Source organism: Aedes albopictus, chromosome 2 (assembly GCF_035046485.1).
Source record: "Aedes albopictus strain Foshan chromosome 2, AalbF5, whole genome shotgun sequence".
Taxonomy (NCBI): domain Eukaryota; kingdom Metazoa; phylum Arthropoda; class Insecta; order Diptera; family Culicidae; genus Aedes; species Aedes albopictus.
This window is the reverse complement of record NC_085137.1, coordinates 309,576,164-309,600,886: the sequence shown is the minus strand read 5'-3', so window position 1 is coordinate 309,600,886 and position 24,723 is coordinate 309,576,164. Positions and strand designations below refer to the sequence as shown.

At 38.7% G+C, this 24,723-nt stretch overlaps 3 protein-coding genes across 11 annotated transcripts in view; all 3 read left to right on the top strand.

Annotated features, from left to right (window-relative positions):
• The first annotated feature begins 763 nt into the window (after positions 1–763).
• Positions 764–3,511, top strand: LOC134286669 (uncharacterized protein K02A2.6-like). The gene is made up of 2 exons (XM_062848321.1): positions 764–789; positions 997–3,511. The coding sequence occupies exons 1-2, from the start codon at positions 764–766 to the stop codon at positions 3,509–3,511; spliced, it is 2,541 nt and encodes an 846-aa protein (XP_062704305.1).
• Positions 3,512–5,922: 2,411 nt separating this feature from the next.
• Positions 5,923–6,528, top strand: LOC134286668 (uncharacterized). Its single transcript, XM_062848320.1, has one exon. It carries the CDS (start codon positions 5,923–5,925, stop codon positions 6,526–6,528), a length of 606 nt encoding a protein of 201 aa, XP_062704304.1.
• Positions 6,529–19,734: 13,206 nt separating this feature from the next.
• The window catches only part of LOC109422494 (uncharacterized), a 133,914-nt gene continuing 128,925 nt past the window's right edge, over positions 19,735–24,723 (top strand). For 8 of the 9 annotated variants that reach the window (XM_029880115.2, XM_029880116.2, XM_029880114.2 and 5 more), the window contains exon 1: positions 19,747–20,390. The gene's annotated coding sequence lies outside the window, so the exon portion shown is untranslated. Of the gene's footprint in view, positions 20,391–24,723 lie in introns of all 9 variants that reach the window. The other variant, XM_029880119.2, reaches the window with a different exon arrangement.

The following is a 24,723-nucleotide window of genomic DNA, read 5'->3' as shown; positions in this document are numbered from 1 at the left end:
CGGTTGGCGCAATTTGCTGATGAACGGGGTGCCTGCTACCTATGCCTAGGGCGCGATTGACGGACGCTGGCCCTCTTCCGGTTTCCGCACCTCCGGGAAAAACCTCGTAGCTGACGGTGGGGTCAGAAGCGATCTTGACTGGGGGTGTGATGCGTTCGGTTTCGCAGGTTGCCACAGACCTATTTAGGAACACGTGGTGTCGTTCAACGACTAAATTAGCACACACACAATTTACACACAAAAAGCACACATTTTACCTTCGATTCCAAGGAAACACACACGAAATTGGCACACAGTAATCAACTTGCAACGATTTGCACTTTAGCTCAAATCTACTACACTAAACAGGGAAAGACTTAATTAGTTTCAAGAAGACAAAGCATGTTACAAATATCACCTTTAACAACACATCACGGCGCGAAACTTAAACTTGATCACTCCTGCCTCTTCCACTAGCCAGAACGAAGTGATCGGACCAAGTTCTAGATGCCTCAGATAAGTCGCGAAATGCAATTATCTTCCATCGAATCTGAAATATTTCCCGAGAGAAATATCGCAGATATCGTATCCACGCTCGCGAAATATTCAAGGTCAGGGGGAGGAGGGTGGTCTGCATCCAAAGTCTTTCGTCATACGACTCGTCTATATCTCCGACCCAAGAGAGAGTCGACCCATTCGGCTAAGTTCAATGTTCTTTGAATGCAATTATAGGGGGGTCAATGCACAGCACCGAGCGCGCAATTTTGCGAAAAGTGTTAGCACTATGCCTTTTGGGCCTGCAGGTCACATGTGCGTGTTGGCTATAGTGGAACTCATTTAACTGTCCGTCTTAAGAGGTGCTACTCGTGAGTTCTAATGAAAGTTCATGCAAAAAGGCGATTTCAATCTTTTAGACTGGTTCAATATTTTATTAATAATTAAAGAGATTATTTTATAGAAGATTACGAAAAACACTAAGTGAACAAACTACATATGTATACTCGTTACACTACTAAGGAAGTTGGATACACCCTCGCACACCCGATACGTCAACTACATTCTGCCGAAGCTTCCCAAACATGTCAATTTTGCGGACACCGTCGAAATCCTCAAGAAAATTTTTGGAGCTCAAACCTCAACATTCAACAAGCGTTTCCACTGCCTGCAGCTGGTCAAGTCAGAAGCCGAAGACATTATCAGCTACGGAGGCAAGGTGAACCGTGCATGTGAGGATTTCGATTTCAAGAACATGAAAATTGACCAGTTCAAGTGTTTGGTGTTTGTCTGTGGTCTGAAAGGTCATAGCTACACCGACATCCGAGCCAGGCTACTTTCCCGGATCGAAGGCGAGACACCAGAAAATCCCGTTACTCTCCAGAACCTCATTGACGACTATCAACGGCTCATCAATTTGAAGGCGGACACATCCATCATCGAGCATCAATCAAGTTCGAAATCATCAGTGCACGCCGTCCAGGAGAAGAAGGGAAATTCAGGTCAACAGCAGTCTTCGAAGCCGGAAGGTAAAGTTCCTCGTACACCTTGCTGGCAATGCGGCCAAATGCACTATGTTCGGGATTGTCCTTTCTCGGATCATCAGTGCAAACAGTGCAATCGTGTTGGCCACAAGGAAGGCTACTGTGGCTGCCTATCCAAGCCGAAGTCAGTTCCAGCCAAGGAGAAACAACCAATGAACAAGTCCAAGAAATTCCGTCAAGCGAAAATCCGTGGCGTTTACATAGTGAATCACATCGCTCAACACTCCAGCAAACGGAAGTACGTGCCCACATTCATCAACGGCGTGGCAACCAAGCTACAACTGGATACAGCAAGCGACATCACAGTGATCTCACAGCAAACATGGAACTACCTCGGAAAACCAGCGATCAAGAAACCAACGATTGAAGCGATGAATGCGTCCGGAAAACCGCTCCAATTGCTAGGAGAATTCCAGTGCAAAGTCAGTATCAACGGTAAGACTGCTGAAGGAAGATGTTTCGTCACAACGGCTGCAAACCTCAACCTGCTGGGCATCGACTGGATCGAGCTGTTCCAGCTGTGGTCGGTTCCCATCGATTCGGTCTGCAATCAAGTCAGGACGAAGACGATCGATCAGCAAATCCGTGAATTCCAAGTGAAGCACAAGGACGTTTTCGACGATTCTCTGGGGCATTGCAAGAAAATGAAGGTGAAGCTTTTCCTGAAGCCGGATGCAAAGCCTGTTTTCTGCCCCAAGCGGCCAGTTCCTTTCAACACCGTTCCATTGGTCGATGCCGAACTCACAAGATTACAAACGTTGGGCATCATTGAACCCGTCGACTTTTCCGAGTGGGCTGCTCCTATTGTGGCAGTACGCAAACCAAACGGCCGAGTTCGCATCTGCGCGGACTACTCAACGGGACTCAACGAAGCACTCGAGGCCAATCACTACCCGCTTCCGACGTCGGAGGAAATATTCGCGCAGCTCAACGGCAGTACCGTCTTCAGCATAATTGATCTTTCCGACGCGTACCTGCAGCTTGAAGTAGATGACGACTCCAAGAAGCTCCTCACCATCAATACCCATCGTGGACTGTTCCGGTTCAACCGCCTCGCTCCAGGGGTAAAATCAGCACCGGGGGCATTCCAACGCCTGGTGGACGGAATGATTGCGGATATTCCTGGTGTACGAACATTCATCGACGACGCTATCGTATTCAGCAAGGACATGAAGTCACACGCAGAATCACTCTTCAAGCGCCTCAAGGAGTACGGTTTCCACGTTAAACCTGAGAAGTGCCGATTTTTCCAAACTCAACTCGGTTACTTGGGACACGTAGTGGACAGTCAGGGCATCCGCCCTGATCCGGAGAAAGTGAAGACCATTGCAGCCATTCCACCTCCAACCAACGTTCCGGAACTACGGTCCTATCTTGGAGCTATCAACTTCTACGGACGATTCGTGCGCAACCTACACGAATTGCGCCACCCGATGGATCAGCTGTTGAAGAAGGAATCAAAATGGCAATGGACTCCACAATGCCAGGACGCTTTTGACAAGTTCAAGAAAACACTTCAATCAAACTTGCTCTTGACACACTACGATCCAAAACTACCGATCATCGTAGCAGCTGATGCATCAAACACAGGGTTCGGCGCGGTTATCTTTCACCAGTTTCCCGATGGCAAAATGAAGGCAATACAGCACGCTTCAAGAACGCTCGCACCTGCGGAACGGAACTATGGACAACCGGAGAAGGAGGCACTGGCGTTAATATATGCGGTAACGAAGTTCCATAAATACTTGCTCGGTCGGCATTTCACACTACTGACGGACCACAAACCACTGCTGTCCATCTTCGGTTCCAAGAAAGGTATCCCGCTACACACTGCAAATCGACTACAACGATGGGCACTCACAATGCTGAACTACGATTTCGAGATTCAATATGTATCAACGAACGATTTCGGATGTGCAGATTTGCTGTCACGGCTCATCAACCGAACCAATCAGCCAGAGGAAGAATACGTAATCGCAGCGGTCCCCAACTAACAATTGCAAGCCACAAACAAGCAAGCTTGCTGAATTGGTGCTTAATAATGGTTATGATAGCTGAACTAAAATTATGCTCTACACATTACTGTTTAAATGATTTTTCAATTGAGAAAATAGTAAATGTTCGACTTTCTTCATCAGTATCAACAATGATAAATTAAAACACTTTTCAAAAGTTTAACAAGAAATTTATTCGACAAGCATTGGTTCCTTAACAAAAGAGTTAAACAAAACATTTATCTGCATCTTATTAAGCTGATGTATCGATAAGCATATGCTCCTGAACAATGTGCTTTTCACTTGTCAAATAAACGCCTTCAGCCCGTCATAGTTTGACTCGGAACTTTGATCGGAATATGGGATAAATTATGGCTAAAACTGTTTAGACAACCAAGTTATTAAAGAGTCAATATTTTAAACGAATCACATAAAATAAAACAGAATAACATTGAGTGCCAAGAGACGTAATCCACGTCAAAATGAGGCATTTATTTATTATTATTAGTCTGTAACAAGATATCTTGTATCTTGATTATTATATTTTTTATCTTCCGCAGCAGTTCGATTGTACGAGACGCTTGGATCGATGCATTTGACATTTCAGTGCTGTCGTGTTTACTGAATATTGTTCTCACAGTCACCTAGATAACCAAACATCATTCAGAAATCGACACATTTCAAGTATCCCTAAACATCCTTATGCACTATTTATTGAACATAACGAGGAACATAATATCAAGAATCTATGACAAAAGCATAAATAAAAAAAATGCTTAACGGATCTTCGACTGAGCATGAGTAGATTACTCTAGATACCTCTGATACCCCTGGAAACATTATCTTCAATAAGTACCAACACTTTTTGGCCGCATTGGATACAAGTTTTCTCACCATGCGATAAAAATACTGACAGCGAAATCAGAATGGAAAACACGTGTTTTGGGCTGAACAGCTGTTGAAGTATGAGGCGTTGTTCAGTTGATTACCACGTGCTGTGCATATTCACCACTGCTGAACACAAGTTCAGGAGTGATCATTATTGAGTCATGGGAAGATTATGTTTTGCTTTGGTTGCTGCATCTCACCATCTCTAGGATGGCGCAGATAGGAAGGCATGCGGCTGGCAATCGACAGGTCTCGAGTTCTAATCCGGATTTAGGTAATTTTATATGTAATTCTTATTTCATAACAGGTGTTCTTAACATGAGAGCAAATAATAACTCTCGTGAGAGTTCAACATTTTTGCATTTCATTAATTTTCTGTCATTTTTGCCAATGCTTAATAACAACTTTCTTGTACATTTATAAAACGCTTTGAACAACAAAAAATTAAGTTGGTGCACAACATGATGCTTTATAACTTCTCCAAATTTGTGTGAACAAAACCCGAACATAGGTTGTACGTGAAAATAGTTCAAATGTTATTCAACATTATGCTGAACTAATTCGTCATAATGGTGCCTGTTAAATGAGTGATTGTTAGTTGGGTCAACCTTGAGGAAGATCTTTCAAGCATTCTCTCCGACGCAGCAGAAAAGGTTCCGGTTTCGTTTGCAGCACTGCGGAAGGCTACATCAACAAACACCACACTCCAAACCGTTTCTAAACACATCCGTGAAGGTTGGCCAAACTGTTCCAAGGATCTTCCCATTGCAGTTCAACCGTACTATCACAGACGCGAGTCACTCACCATTGTCGACGGATGCATAATGTTTGGCGACAGAGTTGTCGTTCCTGACGAATTTCGACGAAGGATTCTGAAGCAATTTCATCGAGGTCATCCGGGAATAGTTCGCATGAAGTCCATAGCAAGGAGTTTTGTATACTGGCCTGGAATCGATCAAGAAATTGAGGACTACGTCAAGCGCTGTACACCGTGTGCAACGGCAGGAAAGGCTCCTACAAAGACAACATTGGAATCCTGGCCTGTACCTTCAAGACCCTGGTCGAGGATTCACATCGATTACGCTGGTCCAGTGGATGGAGTCTATTTCCTCGTGATAGCAGATCCCTACTCCAAGTGGCCAGAAGTTCATGTAACCAAGTCAACGACATCAAGAGCAACAATCAAATTACTGAATCAAACCTTCGCTACATTCGGTGTTCCAGAGGTACTCGTGTCAGACAACGGAACCCAATTTTCAAGTCACGAATTTCAAACTTTCTGCACCAGTCAAGGAATTCATCACATTCGCATCGCTCCATATCACCCGCAATCAAATGGACTAGCTGAAAGATTCGTGGATACTTTGAAGAGAAGCCTCCGCAAGATTCGCTCAGGGGGAGAAACACTAGAAGAAGCACTGTGCACTTTCTTGCAAGTATATCGCTCAACGCCCACCAATGACCTGGAAGGTAGGTCTCCGGCGGAAATCATGTTCGGAAGACCTATTCGTACCATACAATCCATGCTCAGACCGAGTGAACGTGGAACCGCATCCAGGGACAGGAAAAAGCAAAACGACGCCTTCAATAAGAAGCACGGTGCAGTCCAGAGGAATTTCCAGCACGGCGATTCCGTATATGCCAAGGTTCATTCAACGAATTCCTGGAGATGGGAACCAGCAACCGTAATTGAGAAAATCGGGAACGTTAACTACAATGTGTTCCTGAACGATCAACAACGTTTAATACGGTCCCACACCAATCAACTCAAGAGTCGTGTTCCAGACAAGAGTTCAAAGAACCAACCATCTGCACTTTCCATATTCTTCGATGGATTCGGATTAACGGTCCCGACAGAAGCACCAGCGGATGTCGCTCCTCAAGTTCAACCTGCAATTCAACCGCTTGATGACCCACCTCTCAATAATCTGGAAGATTCTATCTTGACGGATGATATGTCGGATGGAGAAGCTGCTGGAACCGAAGAAACCGAGGATGAACCGACTCCGGCTCCGAATGCAATTGATGAACCACAACCAGCCCAACCTGAGATTCCAATACTAGAAAGAGGACGACGCATGATTCAACTACCAGCCCGGTTCAAGCCCTATTGGATGACGAAACCTTAAGAGGGGAAATGTTGGATCACAGCAATCAATGGATTTACACGTCAACTGAATAATACCCTAAATACGAATTTATCATCATAGCAGCCTTTGCTCCACTATATAAGCAGAGGAATCTGCACTGGTTGATTCATTCTAAGTTTGGCTTCCAATAAAGCAACTACTACTTAAGAACTACAAGAAAAGCATTTTCATTCCGGAAGTTACCGGACATATCACTAGTGTTGTCAACGCTAAAAAAATTGAATCCTTACACAGCTTTCGAGAAAATTTTCTATAGGCTTGCATTTCTGTTCTCTGTGTTTCAGCCAAGGGCCCATATAGCCGAGGCGGTAAACGCACGGGTATTCAGCATGACCATGCTGAGGGTGACGGGTTCGATTCCCGGTCGGTCCAGGATCTTTTCGTAAAGGAAATTTCCTTGACTTCCTTGGGCATAGAGTATCTTCGTGCCTGCCACACGATATACGCATGCAAAATGGTCATTGGCAGAGGAAGCTCTCAGTAAAAAACTGTGGAAGTGCTCATTGAACACTAAGCTGAGAAGCAGGCTTTGTCCCAGTGAGGACGTTACGCCAAGAAGAGGAGAGGAGGAGGTGTTTCAGTCATTATGGCCCGTTTACATAATATTTGCTATTGCAAATATAGCAAACTATAGTTCTGTCTGAGCGATAATACCTTATCGAGCAGTTTTGGCGTCAGTTTAGCGCTATGCAAACACTTTTGAACTGACAATCACGCAGAAAATAGCATGGTAAAATCAAAAATATTTCAGGTAAGGGAACGTTCAAAAATTACGTCCAACATTTGGGGGAGGGGGGGTCTAGAAAAGTGTGACAGTACGTGTATTGGGTATAGGAAAATTGCGTGACAGGGGGGGGGGGGTCTGGAAAACCCGAAACACGATGGACGTAATATTTGAACCTTCTCTAAACTCATATAAATTGTCAACTTGATTGTTAATTTGTTCTGGCAACAAAAATAAAACTGTTTGGAGCAAATCGAACGTCACATTTGAAGCAAATTCAATCCATTTTTGAAACAAACATGTATCTTCTGACAGGTTATGTTAGAAACAAATGTAAATTTTTTTGTTTTTTTTTTGTGGCAGCTCGCCCTGATAAAAAATATCATAAAAATACGATAAATTTTATTGTTACAACACCATTTTTTCGAAAAATATTCACCATTAAACGTATTGTAATTTACACGGTACACTCACCATCACCCCTATTGTTCTATACCATTCGGCGAATGGTAAATGGCACTTTTACAATAAAAAATGGTGGTCGTTATGTATCTTAACCATAAAATTTTGAGAAAATTTTCATACACTTTTTCGCGAAAAACAATAGAATGTATTGTGTTTTAATGAGACATTTTTAGGGCAATTTTCAAAAGAAAACAATATATCTTAATGATTTTTTATTGTTTTTACAATACAAATACAATTAATTGAATGGCGTCAAATGAATCGTTGTTACAATAAAAATACAATAATATTTGTTGTTATTTGTAAGCAGTTTTCGCTTTTGAAAATCCATAGAATTTAAATTTCCCGCTAACATTTATATCCAGCATTTACGAGCACTAACGGCCGCCAGAATGATATGCACATTTTATGATAAGTGTAAAACACTCTGATGTCTGTCTGGTATGTGTTGCTTGGCAGCTGTTGATAAGATCTATCATCAATCTTTTCAAATAACTGCCAAATATCACAAGTCAGACCTCAGGTCGTATGATCCATACCATAAATCGTTCACAATTCATGTGGCCATTAGTATCTGTAAATGCTGAAGAAAAATGTTACCAAGAAATATGAATTCTTTGGTTTTTCAAAGGCGAAATCTGTTTACATAACAACAAATATTATTGCATGTTTATTTTAACATCGGTTCAATTGACCCCATTACACAAATTGTATTTGTATTGTTATCAATGGTAGTTTACTGTTTACTAGATTCCTTTAATTTATTGGAAAACATTAGTAAAATCATTGTTCATCTTTTTCTCGTCTTAACGTCCTCACTTGGCTAAAACCTGCTTTTCAGCTAGTTTTTTATAAGTACTTCTTCAGTTATTCATTGAGAGCTTCCTCTGCCAACACGGCTTGACGTCTGTCAGTCGTTGAAGTTTCAGCGAATAACATTCGATAACCGAAACATCTACTGTACTCAAATTTAAAACGAAAACGCGAAAACTTAAAAAAAAAAATGTCAAGTGATTTTGTATTTGATTATACAAACCTGATCCAAGCAACAATAATATTTATTGTTATTTATTTGTTACTAATTGTTTTTAAGTGTAATTGAGAAATAAACTCTTTTTTAATAAAAGGTCCATGAGAACTTTGCAGGCAACTTTGCAACTATATAATAACCAATTAAATTAATGTTTACTGATAATAACTTTAAATGATTATAGAACTATTGAAAACAATCGAATCATTTAGTCACTAATAAAGCTAATGTTCACTTATTGTACGAACTATATGGGCTTGATTTCTATTGTAAAAAGTAACAATATATCTACTATGAGTTTTATTGTGAACAATAAAACCAGTCATATATTAATAATATTTACCATGTAATGAATGGTCATTTTTTATCCGGGCAGCCCTACGGAAATATTTGTTTTCCAATTAAATGTACAAAATCATTTCCTTCTCTAGGAAAACCCAATATCATGTAGATAACATTTTGTGAAATATTTAACAGCTATTTTTCAAATATTGGTGCAAAGCTTGCAGAAACTATTAAGAAAAATAATGCCAATCCGTTAAACACCGTAACTCGTTTGGAGCAAACTGTCTTTTTAAACCCTACCGATACACGAGAAGTTACTTCTATAATAAATGATCTGAATACTAAAAAGAGCTGTGGACCCGATAGTTTTCCTTCTAGTATCATAAAATCTAATACTGCTAAATTTGCATATATTTTCACCGAACTCTTCAATGAAATGCTTAGGGTAGGTAAATATCCGGATTGTTTAAAAATCGCTAAAGTCACACCTATTTTCAAATCTGGTGATAGATCTAATCCATGTAACTATCGCCCTATCTCATCGTTGTCTGTGTTTAGTAAAGTTTTTGAGAAACTATTAGTTGGTAGACTTGTTGCGTTTCTCAACAAGCACAAGGTTCTATATAAGTTTCAGTATGGTTTTAGGAAAGGATGTAGTACATCTACTGCTATCGTTGAGCTAGTCGACTTTCTAGCAAACAAAATAGATAACAAATGCATACCCGAATAAAAAATACAGTAGAAAAACCGAACGTTGTATTGTAACAGTACTATTTAAAACCATATTTTTACAATAGAAACCACTGTAAAAATAAAAATACAAAAACAATAAAATGTAATGTAGAACACCATACAGTAAATTGTAAATAAGATTTTTACAATATACTATACGGGTTGTTAAGTATCGTAACAATATAAAAAAATATTTTTCTCCATATATATTTTTTTTGCAAAACCATACATTATATTGTAAATGAATTGTTATAAATACTGATACGTGCTTGGATACGTGGGTTTTAATAAACCTTACATTGTATGGTACACGAATGGTTTCAAACAACAAAATGTACCGTAAATATATTGTTTTTAATTGTAGTTTCACCACTGGTTATACATTTAATTGAATGGTTTTGGAATGGTTCTCTTTTGTTATGTTGTATTGGTTTACATTACATTACCATGTAAAATATAACATAACATTATTTATAACATCTTGCCATTTTCCTCCTGTTAATGGCATCTTAGGCTTACTAGCATTATGAGAATGCGCTTTGGGAATTCTCTAGAGCGTACCCTTCATATATTGGATCGCGTACGTCTAAGTCTGAGTCGAGGTCTGAGTAGTCTCTGATTGCATTAACAGATGAAGCACAGACAAACAGACGTAACACTCTTCAAAACGGTTTGGCACATGCATTTAACGATAAATTCAAATTTCATTTGATTTGCGCGATCGTTCCACCAGATGCGCTAGTGTTCGATCGCTTTGACGTTTGCAAGTGTACACGTTGCTGAATTATGCAAACGAAATTTACAGGCAATTTATGTAGTAGTGTGCGTGTTAGCAAAACGTCAAATCAAAATCCATCATGGTCGACAGAGTTGCGCGCGGTTCTACCAACAGGTGGCAGTGTGCTCATGAAAATGACTCCGGGCAAAAGTTTGTTATGAATTTCCTCTAAGAGTTACGTCTGTTTGTGTGTGGTTGAAGCTTAGGCTCCCATGCCCCACCAGCCAGATAACCGGGTTTCGCAAACTAAGCATTATTTGTGGCAACACTTTGAGCGGCATGATGAAACTATGCCGAGCACGCTAAGTGTTATTAGACCACTAATGTAGTTGCATGAAGTGGGTGACGAGGTACATAAGTATCATTACAGCGTGCTTAACCGTTATTGCAATATTGAGGCTCCAGTTTGACTAAAGTTCGAAATACATAACAACTCATGAGAAAACTGTCAAGTTCGATTCAAGTATAAGTTAGGTTAAAAAGCGAAACCGCAGACGAACCTATATTTCAGTATTTAGTCCAGTCCATGTGTTAAAGATGGCTCTACGTCAAAGATAAAGTTTGTCAATCGCATTTGCTTCGATTGTGGTCGAAGGCAAGTTCACATGAGAGAAGAGGAGAAAATTCCCCTAAATGCAAATACAGAAATAATAGTGTTGATGTTAAACTCATCCACTGATTTACGGTAATCTGACCTGCATCATTCCGGGTTGGCCTACATTCGTATTTCTCTCATCGCACTCTACACACTTCTTCTTGGCGTAACGTCCTCACTGGGACAAAACTTGCTTCTCAGCTTAGTGTTCAATGAGCACTTCCACAGTTTTTAACTGAGAGCTTCCTCTGCCAATGACCATTTTGCATGTGTATTATCGTGTGGCAGGCACGAAGATACTCTATGCCCAAGGAAGTCAAGGAAATTTCCTTTACGAAAAGATCCTGGACCGACCGGGAATCGAACCCGTCACCCTCAGCATGGTCATGCTGAATACCCGTGCGTTTACCGCCTCGGCTATATGGGCCCTCTACACACCTACCCAACTAACAATCACTCATTTAACAGGCACCATTATGACGAATTAGTTCAGCATAATGTTGAATAACATTTGAACTATTTTCACGTACAACCTATGTTCGGGTTTTGTTCACACAAATTTGGAGAAGTTATAAAGCATCATGTTGTGCACCAACTTAATTTTTTGTTGTTCAAAGCGTTTTATAAATGTACAAGAAAGTTGTTATTAAGCATTGGCAAAAATGACAGAAAATTAATGAAATGCAAAAATGTTGAACTCTCACGAGAGTTATTATTTGCTCTCATGTTAAGAACACCTGTTATGAAATAAGAATTACATATAAAATTACCTAAATCCGGATTAGAACTCGAGACCTGTCGATTGCCAGCCGCATGCCTTCCTATCTGCGCCATCCTAGAGATGGTGAGATGCAGCAACCAAAGCAAAACATAATCTTCCCATGACTCAATAATGATCACTCCTGAACTTGTGTTCAGCAGTGGTGAATATGCACAGCACGTGGTAATCAACTGAACAACGCCTCATACTTCAACAGCTGTTCAGCCCAAAACACGTGTTTTCCATTCTGATTTCGCTGTCAGTATTTTTATCGCATGGTGAGAAAACTTGTATCCAATGCGGCCAAAAAGTGTTGGTACTTATTGAAGATAATGTTTCCAGGGGTATCAGAGGTATCTAGAGTAATCTACTCATGCTCAGTCGAAGATCCGTTAAGCATTTTTTTATTTATGCTTTTGTCATAGATTCTTGATATTATGTTCCTCGTTATGTTCAATAAATAGTGCATAAGGATGTTTAGGGATACTTGAAATGTGTCGATTTCTGAATGATGTTTGGTTATCTAGGTGACTGTGAGAACAATATTCAGTAAACACGACAGCACTGAAATGTCAAATGCATCGATCCAAGCGTCTCGTACAATCGAACTGCTGCGGAAGATAAAAAATATAATAATCAAGATACAAGATATCTTGTTACAGACTAATAATAATAAATAAATGCCTCATTTTGACGTGGATTACGTCTCTTGGCACTCAATGTTATTCTGTTTTATTTTATGTGATTCGTTTAAAATATTGACTCTTTAATAACTTGGTTGTCTAAACAGTTTTAGCCATAATTTATCCCATATTCCGATCAAAGTTCCGAGTCAAACTATGACGGGCTGAAGGCGTTTATTTGACAAGTGAAAAGCACATTGTTCAGGAGCATATGCTTATCGATACATCAGCTTAATAAGATGCAGATAAATGTTTTGTTTAACTCTTTTGTTAAGGAACCAATGCTTGTCGAATAAATTTCTTGTTAAACTTTTGAAAAGTGTTTTAATTTATCATTGTTGATACTGATGAAGAAAGTCGAACATTGACTATTTTCTCAATTGAAAAATCATTTAAACAGTAATGTGTAGAGCATAATTTTAGTTCAGCTATCATAACCATTATTAAGCACCAATTCAGCAAGCTTGCTTGTTTGTGGCTTGCAATTGTTAGTTGGGTAGCCCGCCATATCTCTTGGACCCCTGCTTGAAACTGCATTTCTTAGGATAGGACATTTGGTTTACCTTTAATATAAACATGTTATTGATTTTCAATTGATGTTTCAACTTATTCACTTTTTTCTCTTTCCTATGAAAGCTTTCCTTTGCATCAAAAAAGTCACAAAACAAAGCACGGAAAAAATGTTAAACTGAATAAATAAATCTGGTGTTCGATTTGAATAGGCCGAATCTGCATATGAATCACAGCAAACATACGACCTATTCAAATCGAACACCAGAAATAATAAAAAATTCACGGAAAAATAATGTTTCGGAAAATTGAATGGTTCATACGTAAGAAAAACAGTATAATATATTGTTACATAAAAATCCATTGTAAATGTATAGTATAGCGAACCATTTCATCACAATACACTTTATTGTAGCTGGTACACTGTATGGTGCAGAAATGGTTTTCACCATACACCCTATGGTTAGTTTTTATCCGGGTAGTTGGAGGCCTATTCATCGATTTGAAAAAGGCATTTGATACATTAAATCATGATATTCTTTTAAGAAAATTAGAAAGTTATGGCATACGTGGATTAGCAAACGATATTATTCGAAGCTATTTGAGTGACAGGAAGCAGTTTGTTATGATACAAGACGCTAAAAGCTCCCTGCAACCTATAAACATTGGAGTCCCACAGGGAAGTAATATTGGCCCTCTTCTATTTCTCATATATATAAACGACATTGGAAATGTAGCACTCAAAGGTATACCAAAGTTGTTTGCAGACGACACCGCAGTTTTCTATCCAAGTAAAGACATTTCACAAATACTAGATTTCATTAACTATGATTTACGTTTGCTTATAATGTACTTCGATACCAACTTACTTTCTTTAAATTTAACGAAAACAAAATATATGGTATTCCATTCCCCGAGAAAGAAACTTCTGCCTCACAACGATCCGTCTTTTGAGACCACAATGATTGAGAAAGTAGGACATTTCAAATATCTTGGACTGGTATTGGATCCAACACTATCTTGGAAAGAACATATTGAGCATCTTCGGAGGAAGGTCTCTTCATTTTGTGGTCTATTATATCGAGTTAGAAAACACGTACCAATAAATGCTCTTCTCAGTTATTATTACGGTTGCGTTCATTCACATTTGCAGTATCTGATTATTGTATGGGGTCATGCCAGCAAATCAAACCTACAAAAACTACAAATTTTGCAGAATAGGTGCCTTAAAATCATTTTCCAGTTACCACGATTATTTTCTAGCGTACAGCTCTACAGTAATACTGCACATAGTATTCTTCCGTTGCGAGGTTTGTGTAGACTGCAATCTTGTTTGTTTATTTACGATATGTTAAAAAGTCCTAATACCTATCGAAATCTTACATTTCCAACTTCTGATCATGGTCATTACACTCGTTACGCAAGTAATCTGTTACGATCCAGAGCACATAGTTCCCTCGGCCAAATGCGAATTTCCTTTCATGGTCCGTCTGTATACAACGCCATTCCCGAAAATTTGAAAAATCTGAACAGTCGCGTATTATTCAAAACCAGTTTAAAGCAATACTTCAAATCAAAAATCAGTGAGTTTTTGCTTTGATAACCGTATCGATGTTGCCAGTATTAATTTTTAATTTTAAAGAATTTTTAATTTTTAAGATTTACACTCTCTCTTGTATGAATTTGAAAATTTGAAATAAGAAATAATAATTTGTGTTAACTTATCTTAAGTAATTAATCAATAGGGATCCCTTTAAAGGAATTTTATTCCACTGGGTTAACCCTAAGTACATATACTTAAATATTTCTCATCACTTCCTCCTCAGTGTTCAGCAAACTTGTGTTATATTATGTGTTATGTCAATTTGTGTTAGTTTCGGTGTTAAAAAAAATACATATATAACAGATGCGTCCACTACCAGGGGGCTCTAAGAAAACGAGCTCTTTGGTGTGGGGGTTAGTGGTGGGTCATCAAAAAAAAAAAGAAAAACATACGCTCCCGAAATCAATGGGATTTCGTGGAAATTTTTGGTGAAACTTGCCTTTTTTGCAAGAGGAAATCTTGTTTGGTGATGCAGCTGGAGCTTGAGAGTTTTGTTTGTGTTCTCGACGGCGGAACGGGGGGCTCTTCAATGTGTACATATTGTAGAAATCAATATGTAATTAAGTTTGTTTTAAAAATTAATATTTTAGTTTTAAATATTTTATCAGTTTACCGAATAAACATGAATATTTTTGTTTCAAACGAACGAAATTTGTCTCCGTGATAAAATGAGCATTACATTCTGTTTGTCTGATGCTACATCATGTAAACGTGGTCTGCTAAATTATGCCTATCACGCCAGTATTGGCAAGCAGGGAAGTGTTTATATTACACTCAGCGAAGAAAAAAATAACAAATTTAATCAAAATATCTTATGATTTTTTGCCATAAGAAAAGGAACCTTAGGAAAATTGATCGTGCTTGTTATGACAAATTTCATAAGATAGACTAATGAAAAGAGCAAAAAAAAATCTCAAAATGATGCAGACTCGATTTTATTCATGAACGTCGGGATCAGGAGCCTACACTCAGAATAAATACCATATTAAATTTAAAAGTTCTGCACTTAGATCGTGACCAGTTGCCTTTACACTTGGAAAATAAGTGCAGCGCTATTGAATCTTTTCCGATTCAATCATGATGTAATTTATGTGCGTTGCTATTGATTTCCAATCGTTCAGTGCATAGTTTTCATTATGACGAATAATAACATGATATACGCGTGGGAAGAGCTTCAAAATGTAAATAAATACAAAATTTCGCATATTTAGTCTACGATCAAGCAGATTTTATTAAATCTAATACTTGATTTTAGGTATTATACTCGGTTTTATAGCTATCCAAAGCACGTTGTCACTTCACGCTCCCAGTCGCTGCTGCATCCGGCAGCTTCCAAACCGTTCGGAAGTTCGTCATTGGTGACGGTGGAGAAGCAGTCGACATTGTAGTGCAATTCTATGAAAAATACAAAAGGAATGCAAGTAGTCTGAAAAAGTTTGTGAAGCCTGAATAATAACGTAACTTCTTACCTTCAAAAACAGCAGGACTCGGTCCACGGAGCACCACGTTTGAAAAAGAAGTTTTTGAACTTTCTTCGACAAAATGCATGTCTTCTGCGCTCGCAATGCTTGTTTTATGTTTGTTGTGCTTGTGCTTAGATTTGATGTTGAAATGCCCGCATAATGAAATACAGTTTGTATTACACTCCAAACAGTATGTCTCCTTTATCTGTTACTGTTACTGTACCATGAACAGGTGCTTTCCTGTTGCAACTGTGAAACTTGAAGCTTTCGATCATAAAGAACGGTTCATAGGTTACATACTAAGTTGTAACAACATATCATATTGTGCAGAAATTGTCAAATAATATAAGGATGAAATCTCGGGAGACATGGTGGCAATATAGAATGACCTTTTCTCAAACGGTTTGTGCGCAACTCACTTACACATGTGTATTTCACTGTATGTCACCTCAATTTAACAGTTTGCCAAATAGTAGCTTTCATTGGTATCTGTGCCGATTGAACTTTGCAGTTTGCAATTGTTTAGAAAAATAAAATAAAATCTTTCGTTCGTGAGCTGAGTGAAAACAAATTGAAAATTGCCTCGGTGTTTCAAGCGCAAGTCTCAAGTCTGGATGAAACATAGGTAAGTTTTGCATAATGTATACATTTCTTTTTTTTTTTGTGCCATATCTAATCGGATGTTTGGAATTTTGCAGAATTCGCGAACTTGAGTGTGCCGAGAAGGATTCGTTCTGCTGCGGGCGGGAATTGTGTGTGCCTCTTGCGAATAAATAGCCGGATCCATCGGAGGAAAATTCAAAGTGAGTTTTAGTCGCCGTGGGTGCTACCGGGCCTAGGATGGAACACGTACGTCGCAAGTCGATTTAATTTAAGCAGACGTCGACATCACAACCCAGCTCATCCGATTGGAATGACCCGAGATGCTCCTTCATCTATACAGGTTGCAATACTCGGTATGACGCATGGAAATCTTTCGAAAAAAAGCATCTTGGAGATATAAATTGGAGGAGAGATTGGAGGAGAATATTTATTGAATAAAAAAAATCTTTGGTGAACGCGTAACCGCCTTTTTATTTATAAACGGTTTAAATGCAGTCGAACCACATGCCATAAGCTTAAAATACCATGGAAAACCATAAATCAATAACAACACATACATTGTTCGTTTTCTTTTAGATTTATTGTTAAACTGTTCTTCAACCATTTGCTATGCTGTGGATTGTCTCAAAAACTGGATAGTATATTGACCGTATCCTTTACTGTATTGCGAAAATTTTGTTCGAGAAAACGAGCGAATTTTTATGGTAACCTATCTTAACCGCCTATTCCACATACTGTAAGTTGGCGGATTACCATTCGTCAAACTGGTAAATCTGTACATGGAATGGTTATCTTACTGTTATCTCGGATAGTCTGTGATATAGTTTAATGTCAATTTGTAATAGTCATCTACAGTATAATAAACATTGCATTTACAGTTAGCGATTATGCGGGTGGTTGCTTTTTATGGTGCTGCACTCCAAATATATTATAGGAAGAATGAAATACAATAATGTAACTTTCAATTTTCATTAGTTGCACATAGAATGATTTTTCTCTCTCTCGTTCGTGATCTATGTGCTTTCTGCACTTTAATTCTATCAGTAAATTAGTTTGAGTGTATACATCGTCGAAACCAAAACATGACGCTGGAACATTCACGCAAAAACGGCTACGCTCAAAAATGTGTTCGGCCTGCACATGAGCATGTATTTTGCAATAATTTCGATATGGCAACCTCACTGGGTTTATAAATCACCTTCAAATAGCGAAAAATATTGATATTTTGCAAAAATGTGAGCGTGCGAGCAGTTTAAAAAAATGTGTGTTTCCAACACAGTCCCTGTGCGGCATGGACGCTACTCAAAAATGAGAGCTTTTATTTTAGAGAGTTCACAACAACAAGCAAGCGCTTCACTTCATCTGTTCTTCTTGTCAACTTTGGAATACTACTGGAGACAAACATATCTAAGCGTCCAATCTGCAAAAGAGAGACTCTCTTTGTTCCGATTCTCTTTGAATTATTACGATATCACAGTGGACATTTTGACAAATTGTGATGTGTTGATCGGAAAGGGATTGTTTCACACGCGACAATCGAATTTACTCCAAATCTATACGTGAAACCTGACGTCGGACGTAGTGCGCTGGGCAGCGGATGTGGCCCTCTATCCAGCGCACGTGGCCCGACATACGTCTGACACATGGTTTATGAGAGAAATCGATTTTTGCGTGTCAAAAATTCGGATTTTCAACTGCACGAACCAGTGAATCAAAACTCAACCATCACGCAACAATAATGACAATGTCGCAACCTGAATTTGTTGCGACATTCTACCCAATGCGACATAGGTTTGTCCCAACTTGAACAGACTAGGACAAAGATCGTGCACCACGAGTGTAGAGATTTTTAAGGCTTCCATTGTAATTTCAAACGGTACCTTCGACTCGTTAAACACTGCAACGCTGCTGAAGATGTATCATCAAAAAGTTTCGATTTTGGGTTGGTAATTATTGATTATAGGGGTCTCCAGTTAGCCTAGTGGTTAAGGCTATGGATCGCCAATCCGGAGACGGCGGGTTCGATTCCCGTTCCGGTCGGGAAAATTTTCTCAACTCCCTGAGCATAGAGTAATCATTGTGCTTGCCTCACAATATACAAATTCATGCAATGGCAGGCAAAGAAAGCCCTCGAGAAAGCCCTTCAATTAATAACTGTGGAAGTGCGCAAAGAACACTAAGTTGAAGCGAGGCAGGCCAAGTCCCAGTGCGGACGTAGAACCAGAAAGAAGAAGAATTATGGATTATTCACGAGTTGAAAAGTACGCAACAAATTCAGGTTCCGTTTTGTCTGCAACACAATTTTTCGAGTTCATGTCATTGTCTGTTACCAGGGGATAGTGAGTAATTACTGCGTCTTTTTTGTTGCTTGATTTGTGCCCCTTTTGTCTGACAATTCTCTTCACTGGCACGAACAATATGTTGGTAAACATAATCAAAGCGATCAAAGCCCAGCTGTGAGACGATTCTACGTGAAATTCATTCGAATCATTATAAATTGTCTAAAGGCCGTTTCATAAGCCTTATGGAAATTTGGAAGACTATACCCTGGAGTAGGTATACGATAATTTTTTGTTAACAATAAATATTTAGAATCCGACTTTAGCTGCTATGCTAGTACACAGGGTCAAATATTTGACCGAAAAGAAACCAATGCTCAAACATCTTGTTTGACTCGATCAAATTTTCATTAGTGTCAAACTGATGTTGTTTCTTGAGTTCTTTCCTTGTCAAATATTTGACCCTGTGTACTACTGGCCTTTCTGTATCTTCTAGCTTTCCCATGCGCATTTACATTTCAACATCTGGCTGCATGCTTTCAATCGATTCGTTTTCGATATGTTCTGCCGATGCACTCTAATGTCAAATCGAAAAAGTGCATAAAAGTTTCTCACTTCTCGCGTGTGCGAGAGTTTCTCTCCCATAAATTCGAAAAACAAAAACAAAATCCACACACGAATGAAAACGAAGCGCTCGATCGTTTCAGAAAAGTGACAACCATCGCCGCGGTAGCATCTATCTACGTAAGCGCCCTGCTTTTGGATCAATGTCGTTTCACCAATGAAATTAATATTTAATACCCTCGATGGGAATCTTCCTTATCAGATGTTGAGACGTCTGCAAATAACTGAAGTGTGATAATAATTAGCCGGGGCCGGCAGAGAGCAGTGTATAATTAGCGTCGGTCGGTTTAATGAAAATCCTGCTGTGGTGGTGACAGAAGCTCTGTTGTGGCTGGACCGAGTGGTGGGCTGTGGGAGAGTGATAAGATACACAAACAACCAGCAAGCAAAGAAAGATTACGTCGCGAGTGCGCAAATATTATAAAAGAATCATAAAACTAGTGCTAAAAGAGGGTACACTCATTATAATTTGCACTGGTTTATTCGGGACTTTACAGCACACGGTGTTTGCTTAGTTCAGTGATGATGGCGACGTTTATGATGACCGTGAGAAGTTCTTGGCAGTGCGTTTGAAATTCAAAACATTGCTGTGAACGACGACGACGACGACGAAAGTGGTCAAGGAGAATTGAAAACAGCTTTGTTCGACCATTTTTGCGTCGGAGATGTTGGGTCGTGTGCATCGGATGCGGTAATACAATCAGAAGGTAGGAGTACTATTCTTTAGACTACAACTAAACAATATATTTATACATATTGCAATTTATATTTCTGCTATCCTAGCTATTTACCGCCCTATTTCTAAGAACATTGCTTTTTATGTACATAGCAATTCAATGAACATGTTCTTGATCTCTTAGTAGAGATAGATGCACTAACACATGCATTACATGATGGATAGGCGATAGCATGTTTGAGTGCTTCGAATTTTTCACTTTTGTTTTAGTTTAAGCAAAAGTAGGTTAATAACGATTCTACATAATGTAGGGTGACTTTGGGCATAATCGGTAGGTTTGTGCTCTGTCATGGGGTTTTTTGTCTACTAAATTACTCAAAACAGCTTGGTTGGGAAGACTTTGAGGCCAGCTCTGAGTTCAATAGGTTTCGAAAAACCACTTATGACGAAGAGAACAAAGCTGTCGAAAATACATAATTTCTCCTATCTAAAGCTATAGCTTTTCTGTGGCTTTACATTCTTCTTTATTGTGGTTAAGTAGTTAAGTGAAATCTTCCATGATTCCTTGAACCAGCTCCAAGTGTTCTAAAATGAGTGAACCACGTAGACCAAATTTTGGCCATCCCATACACCTCCTCCCCCTTGCAGATGTTCGTGTATACAAAAACTTTACAATTTGTATGCTCCCTAGGATCGCATAACTGTCCCATATTGATAGGAAACCCAGCAAATATGGGACTGATATGGCAGTATGGAGCGTAGGCTTTGGCCAAAATCTCTCTCCCCCTCAAAGTCTACGTGATTTATAAAATAAGGTCCCTTATTAAAATTGCGAACCTTGAGTCGACTTCTTTCGCAGGCAGATTGCAAAGCACACAATTAGGGAAAAAAAATGTTATCTCGTAATTTGCTTGCTCACCTGTATGGCCCAGATTGGAATTGTGGTTCGATTATTTGGAGGGCCCTGACATGGACGCAACTCCAACGGTATTGCGCAGTCCAATCGTAAACGCAATGGTGCACAAATGATGCAAACACTGCCTGAAATGTTAATGGATTAGGATACTTCAGTCTTAAATTTTCCAAGGATTTCTTAAGGAGTTTTCACGATTTTTCTGCAGGAAACTTACGAAATTCTTTATAAGAAATTCCCGGAGAAATACTTGAAGGAATCGGAGTGAAATCTTGCGAGAAACTCCGCATAATCTTTTTGAAGGAAATTCGACAAGAACTTCAGATAAAAAAGAAACCTGAGAAAAAATTAGACATTTCGGAAAAAAGAGTAATCCCGAGAGGAAATATTGGAGGCATCCAAGTAGGAATTCTGAAAACCTTATGGAATCCTAGGAACAATTATGAGCGAAATTCCGTGAGGAAACCCAAGAGAAATCGGAAAACTATCGGTTAAAATCTCGAGATAAACTGTTCACATCTTAGGAGTGTATCAATGTAATTTTCGAACTATTCAAAGTAATCCACCAATAGTTTCTAAAAAAATCTTTATGAAAATGTTCAAGTATTTCTGAAAAAAAAAAAAATGGGAATTCTAACAATCACACCAAATTTTGATTTTTCATGCAGCAAAACTAATTGCTGGAACGTGATCAGCAAACTGTAGTTTGCTGAAAATTCAGTAATAATAGCTGAAGAGTCAGCAAAATTAGAAATTGCTGAACATCAGTAAAAGAATTGTCAAACACTCAGCACCAGCAAAATTTTGCTGGTTTCCAGCGAAATAAAAATAGTGTGATGTTCACCCTTCTAAGGATGGCTTTCTTGAGTAGTCACTCTAGGTACAGTGACCCCACACCGATGAATCACCCACAGTTTATGAATTAGCTGGCTTTATATAACACAATCAGAAGGTAACTTGTCACAAAACATCTAAACAGTATTTTTGTTTGACAAATCCTTGGGAATATCGGACATTACAACAGTTGTTACAGCGCGGAATCGGATTTTGTTTCCGAAATCAACGAACATTGTCAGCGTGGTTTTTATGCTGTCATTGTTGCCATTTTTTTAGCCGCTTTTGCAAGACGTACGATTGTTGTCGATAACAAAAAAAAACTGTCAATTTCAACGTTTCTGTACAGCTATTTGGGAATAAACCGAGCAGCAACCTACTGTAATATGTTGAATGAGCATGTTTATGATGGAAAAGTGCTGTGAAATGGCGACTTCACATAAAAATTGAGCAAAACACCTGATTCATAAATTGTGGCAAAAAACGGATATCACACAATTTATGAATCAGGTAAAAATCGGCTGATATTTTGCAATTTTTCAATATATTTCACCAGTTTTTCAATTTTTGTAAGAAATTTCCAGCATCTTATAGAACCTGGAAGACCTTCAACAGATTCGATGCCTTTTTGTATGTTGTTATCGCTGCTTGCTGGACACTTGATAGAGGGCGTATCAGGAGCGATCATTGATCAAGAGCACAGGGTTTTGTGCATTTTCAGGTTACGCTGATTTGAATATGTCAAAACAGAACTTGAAAACATGTTGGTGGCATATTTTCACTCACCTGGCAATCTTTTAATTCGTTTGTCTCAGTTCGGAAGCTTGTTACTAGAATGTGACTTGTAGGGTAGTGTTTTATCTACAATTATCACCAAGGACACCATATTTATGGCGTGAGAGGGCTAGTATTACCTATTCATACTAAATGATCGTAACATGAATCGTTTAGTAACAGTAGGTGGTACTAACACTTTTGCGCCGTGAATATTAGAGTTAGAATATCTCACTACCTCACAAGTTTATCGAACATCACGTTGTAGTAACAAGCTTCTGAACTGAGTTATAGACAAATGAATTAAATGATTACCAAGTGAGTGAAAGCATCCCTGGTTGATGGTATCAACTTGGGTCTAAAGGAGATTTTCGAAGAGATCAACCTCTTATTCACTTGAACCTTATGTGACACTACATAGGCGCTGTCCATAAACTACGTAGACTATATTTTGGCAATCTCAGACCCCCCGCCCCCCTCCCCCCTCGTAGACTTTCGTTCATACAAAATTTTCGAAATTTGTAAGGACCGTAGACTTTGGCTAGACCACCCCGTCCCCCCCTCAGAGTCTACGTAGTTTATGGACAGGCCCATAGAGGTGGTGATTGATAACATCTCAAGAGAATAGCAAGCAACGATGAAAAGGGTTTTGGACCCCGATCTTCAATAATTGACTATAAATAGCCTTTAAACCTCTCCGATACCAGTTTTGCGATACCTTTACTGCCGTAAATCACATATTTGTCCCATTTGCATAGGAAAACCAGCAAAGATGGGACTGATATGCGGTTCACGGCAGTTTAGCGCATATAAAGTATTCAGTCCCATGCCAATTGAATGTTTGAATACCATGTTGGAGTATTGTTCGTCTATCGTGGGGCGGGGCAAGATGGGTCGCGGGGCAAGATGGGTCAGTGCCATTTTCGGGCGCATTTTGATTATGTTAATAATTTTGTTAGATGACCAGCATGAATATACAAAAGTTTGGGGCATTGATTGAAAAATTATTCATTCTCATTGGAAATAAAAAATAAAATGGTTTTTTGCCATTTTTCTTATGCGATACATTCCATATAATCTCCATATAAACGGCCGCGGGGCAAGATGGGTCACCTTCAATTTTGAACGTATTTTTGGAGCATTTAAAAGTTATTTATTTTTTATTACAAGACTATCTTATAAATGACTTCAATCAAGCGGAATGAACGTTCAAAATTATAACATAAAATTATGACATTTTTTTAGTGAAAACATCAATTTTCAAGTCGTCTTAAGACCACTCAAATCATACAGTTTTTTATATTTCAAATAAATTTATAAAATGTTTACTAGGAGCTGTTGTTTACTCAGTATGGATATGGAGCATATATGAATGCGAAAAAAATCTTATATTTTGACGTTTTTCGTTGAGAAAATGTGAATAACTTAAAAGGTGACCCATCTTGCCCCGCACTTTTTTCACGGCGCAAAATCGATCATTTTTTAAAACTGCTTGTTTAACATCATATTTTGTATTTAATGAACTTTTTATCGACTTTTAGCATAGCTAACTAGTGTATCAAAGAGTAGCGGACGAATACAAACCAATACAATTTGTATTTACAAAGTTATGGTGATGCATCCTTAGGTGACCCATCTTGCCCCGCCCCACCCTATTATGGTGATTCATAAACTGTGGTTTCCGGCATTTTTCTGGAAAGTCAAAATTTTAATATTTTTCATTACATTCAACGAGCAAAGTGTTCATGAATGAAAAGAATAGACATAATCCTACTATTTAATTTTAACTACATTAAAATATATGGTTTATTTTATTCTGTATTATTGTTTTTATGAAGCAATA